Source organism: Pempheris klunzingeri, chromosome 8 (assembly GCF_042242105.1).
Source record: "Pempheris klunzingeri isolate RE-2024b chromosome 8, fPemKlu1.hap1, whole genome shotgun sequence".
Taxonomy (NCBI): domain Eukaryota; kingdom Metazoa; phylum Chordata; class Actinopteri; order Acropomatiformes; family Pempheridae; genus Pempheris; species Pempheris klunzingeri.
Window position 1 is genome coordinate 6,701,045 of NC_092019.1, and position 3,731 is coordinate 6,704,775.

A 3,731-nucleotide genomic window follows, 5' to 3' on the forward strand; every position below is an offset into this window, starting at 1 on the left:
AACGAAAATGTGAGCAAAAACGCATTCTGAAGAAACAATTTACTGCATGTGTGGTACAGTAATTTATGTCTAAATATGTTTAACAGGTAAAATTAACAGTTTCACATGTGAGACTTGAATCTCTGCATTGAGCTTGAGAGCAAGATTCTAATAATGCTTGCAGAGCAGCGGTCACTGTGGGCACTATCGGCAGTTACGGGTTAACAGGAAGCTGAATTTGCCTTAATGCTTTTGCTTTAAAGACATATTGATTTATTGGTTTACCTGTGACATGCTTAAATATAACTTTGTTAAACGAAAAGGTCAACAAGCTGACTCATTAATGTCAGTCATAAATCTTTGCTAACTTTAGCCGCCATAAGCTACTGGCCATATCAAGACCAAGTCAGGCTGTAAACATAAAGCCTCTGAAAGTAAGGAAATGAGCAAAAGTGGATGTTTTTGCTCATGGACTCAATATTTCTTTAGGACGAGGATGATGGTGTTATTTCTGTACATGAACGCAACATATTCTCCCTTCAAGTGCAACACAAAGTGTGAAAGACTCCTTTTAAATGGGAGAAAAATGTATGTATTTCCTATAATAAATAGCACATGACTTACTTGAGTTGCTACTTGAGAAGGGAACATGTTTTTCTCTTTGTGAGGTGAGTGGTAAAGCGATGTGTGGAGGGCTGTGCCTCCTCTGCACTCACTCATCACTACAAAGTGCTGACACAAACTCTGGCAAGGGCTTTCCACTTTGTTGGGCTATGATTTAACCTAGTTCATCATTCAGTTTGATTTTTTTAGTCTGGACACGAACAGACAGGCAAATGTATTCCTCCCACTGGGTTTGAGTTTGCCAACTTGAACTTGATGCCATTATTTTAGATTTGACACTGAAGAAATGATGACGGTGTGACAATCAGATGGCTATTGTCTTTCTGGTGTAGCTGAGTCATCTGTACAGTAATCTGTTCTCAATATCATTACACAAAAACTGTCAAATATAGTTATTACCTGACTGGGGGGACCTCCAAACTTGTGTGTACACAGTGTGCAAGTACAAAGCCTCACACCATTACATCCCTTCACCCAGTCTCCTCAGCATCACTTCAACATGTCACCATCAAAATCCATCCTATTGTGACTCACACGTTATTATGTATATTTATGTTCTCCACAATATAATGTTTGTCCTCACCAGCTTGTGCATGGATTTTAGCGAATTTGCACTTCTAACGTTGTCCGAGGACATGTGCTCATACACAAAAGAGCTATTAGAACATCTAAACCCCAGGTGTGGTTCCATTTAGTGAGATGTTGCATTCAAACACCATGGAGGCCCCTCACACTGTTCACCTTCCTAAACATCACTGTCTATGTGTCCACTGTCATATAATTTGCGGTTTTGTGCATCACATTTCTGTCTGTCTGTCTATCTGTCTATCTATGGCTGCATTAAGCCCTTTCCAAAAACTTTATGGTTTGAGATTGAATTGGCACCCCACCTCAATCCTTCTCCTCCCTTGTTTGTACTAAGCACTCAGCCAACAAATCAACAAACCACACCAGGAAAAAAAAAACCAATCAGAGCAATATGCTGGCAGTGCCACACACCTTTTTTTGGTGCCACATGGGACACGAAACCAGGTTTGTGTGCTCAATAGTTACAACACCACTTTTAACCTTTTCAATTATGCATTCACCAGCACAACAAGGGGGAGACAACCTCCAGTCGCTAGGACTTAAGTATGTGGTTTGTGGCTTCCCTCTGGCTCTACACTGACTGGTTCTCCTCTGCAATAAGGGGGGGGGGGGGAGCTCCCATGCTGCAATTGGGTTCGATTTGTTCAATTAAAGACTAAATTAAAGCAGTGGGTGCCTGCAGCATTATGCATGTGTGTGCATGTGCATGAGAGCGCATGCTGTGGCTGAGGAGCCCCTCCAAGCACAATAACACACACTGAGGAGATGTATCGGTGGGGGAGGCAACCATGATGGCTTTGGTGCGTGGCCTAGTTGTGCATGAGGATGATGGATGGAGGGTCGAGAGGACACGTTCAGCAGGACAGATAGAACATTACGGATTAGATAATTAGATAGATAGATAGATAGATAGATAGATAGATAGATAGATAGATAGATAGATAGATTACTCACATTCCATGTGCTTTTTCTTTGGGGGTGTCTGTTCATGTGTGGTGGCTTTACACACAGCCCGGGCCACCTCAGATCCCGTCAGGCTGTACTGCGCCGCGGCGATGCGGTCCGTCAGCGTCTGACCCGACATCTTCTCTCTGTGGAGCTCAGCCTCGACTATCAGGCGTCCAATATGGTCCTACCCCCCCACACCGAGAAGAACGACCGGCCTCAGTAATCCCAGCTGTCCTCGAAAGCACCACAGAAACACAGCACTGCAAAAGAAACACTTTCTATTGGATTGCAATTGATCCGAGTTGCATAACAATACTGGACTTGGCTGATTCCCACTCAGTTGGACCCGCACGCGTTTCTGGAACAATCATGAACTGACTTTCTTCCCTGAGGACCAGATCCTTTGACAAAAGCAGTCTACAATCCTACTCCGGGTTCTAGTTTTGGGCTTTTCCTTTCACGCTCGATCAATCTCTTACAGTTCCGTGTTATTAGTCTCCCAGCCTCCCTGACAAAACGGTCCTCTCCGGATGATGCTCGATGCTGCCTCCCCCCCGCCCTGTCTTCCTTCCTCCAGCCTCCTGCTTAATCCTCACCACCAGCAGCAGTCCGACGGTCCCTGTGTATCAGCGGGGCGTGCAGGGGAACATCAGGCCCTGGCTGGCATCATCATCATCATCATCGTCATCATCACCCCCCACCATCCAGTGCTGCAGTGTTTTCCTCCTTCACCTCCCCGGCTGGACTCTTCTTCTCTTCCGCGGCCCACCGTCAGCCTGCAAACCCCGGCGATGCGCGCTTCAACCCGGGTCGTTGGATGGCGGCGCTCTCGGTGGATTTACATCCTCTTGTTTATTAAATTATTAATTTATTTATATTTCTCTCCACGCCCCGCCTCCTCCTCCGAGTCAGGTGACGCAGTGTTACCAACCCTGCTGTTGCCTCTTTCATCGCGAGAGCCAGCAGGAGACGAGAGCGCGGGTGGAGGTTGTGGATGTGCAAGGACGTGAAGGGTTAATGAAGCTTCTCTACAGCCAAGCTTGACTCTCATCATGCTGCTGCCATACTATGAAGGTCATAACTGTTTTCTGGGATCATGGATGCACTAAACTAGTGTAAAACTGCAGCCAATCAGGACGTGAAGAGGCCTCTGCCTTTGTCCCTGTCCATGGTGCTGATCTGAAGTGCCGGACAGAGCTGGTACTCACTGATTTGCCAGTAGTGGAAGTACCCAGATCATTAAAGTAGGGGATCAATACCACAGTGTAAACATTACTTCATTAACAGGTAAAAGTCCTGCATTCAAATCATCATACAGAAAAGTAACAAATGTGAAATTCTGCAGAAAATGCTTGTGATTAAGGGCCTACTTCAGAACAGTGTGATAATCAGACTGAATTTAAATTCAGCTGTATGTATAAGAAAATAAAGCTTAACTTAAAAAGATTTTAAATTGCTGCTCAAATCATAAATGTGGGAGGCAAAATTAGAGGTCTGGAACTTGGTTTTGAGGATGATATATTCCACCGATGACGTTGTATAAATGCATTTTAAATGTCATGGCAACAGTGACAGAGTGCATGTAACCCTCC

The 3,731-nt window shown here is 44.9% G+C and overlaps 1 protein-coding gene across 1 annotated transcript in view; it reads right to left on the reverse strand.

The window, feature by feature from the left end:
* LOC139205035 (clathrin coat assembly protein AP180-like) overlaps positions 1-2,275 on the reverse strand; it is a 40,168-nt gene extending 37,893 nt beyond the window's left edge. Inside the window, exon 1 of the mRNA XM_070835110.1 lies at positions 2,146-2,275. Coding sequence (XP_070691211.1) covers positions 2,146-2,275 — 130 coding nt within the window. The remainder of the gene's footprint in view (positions 1-2,145) is intronic.
* Positions 2,276-3,731: the final 1,456 nt, after the last annotated feature.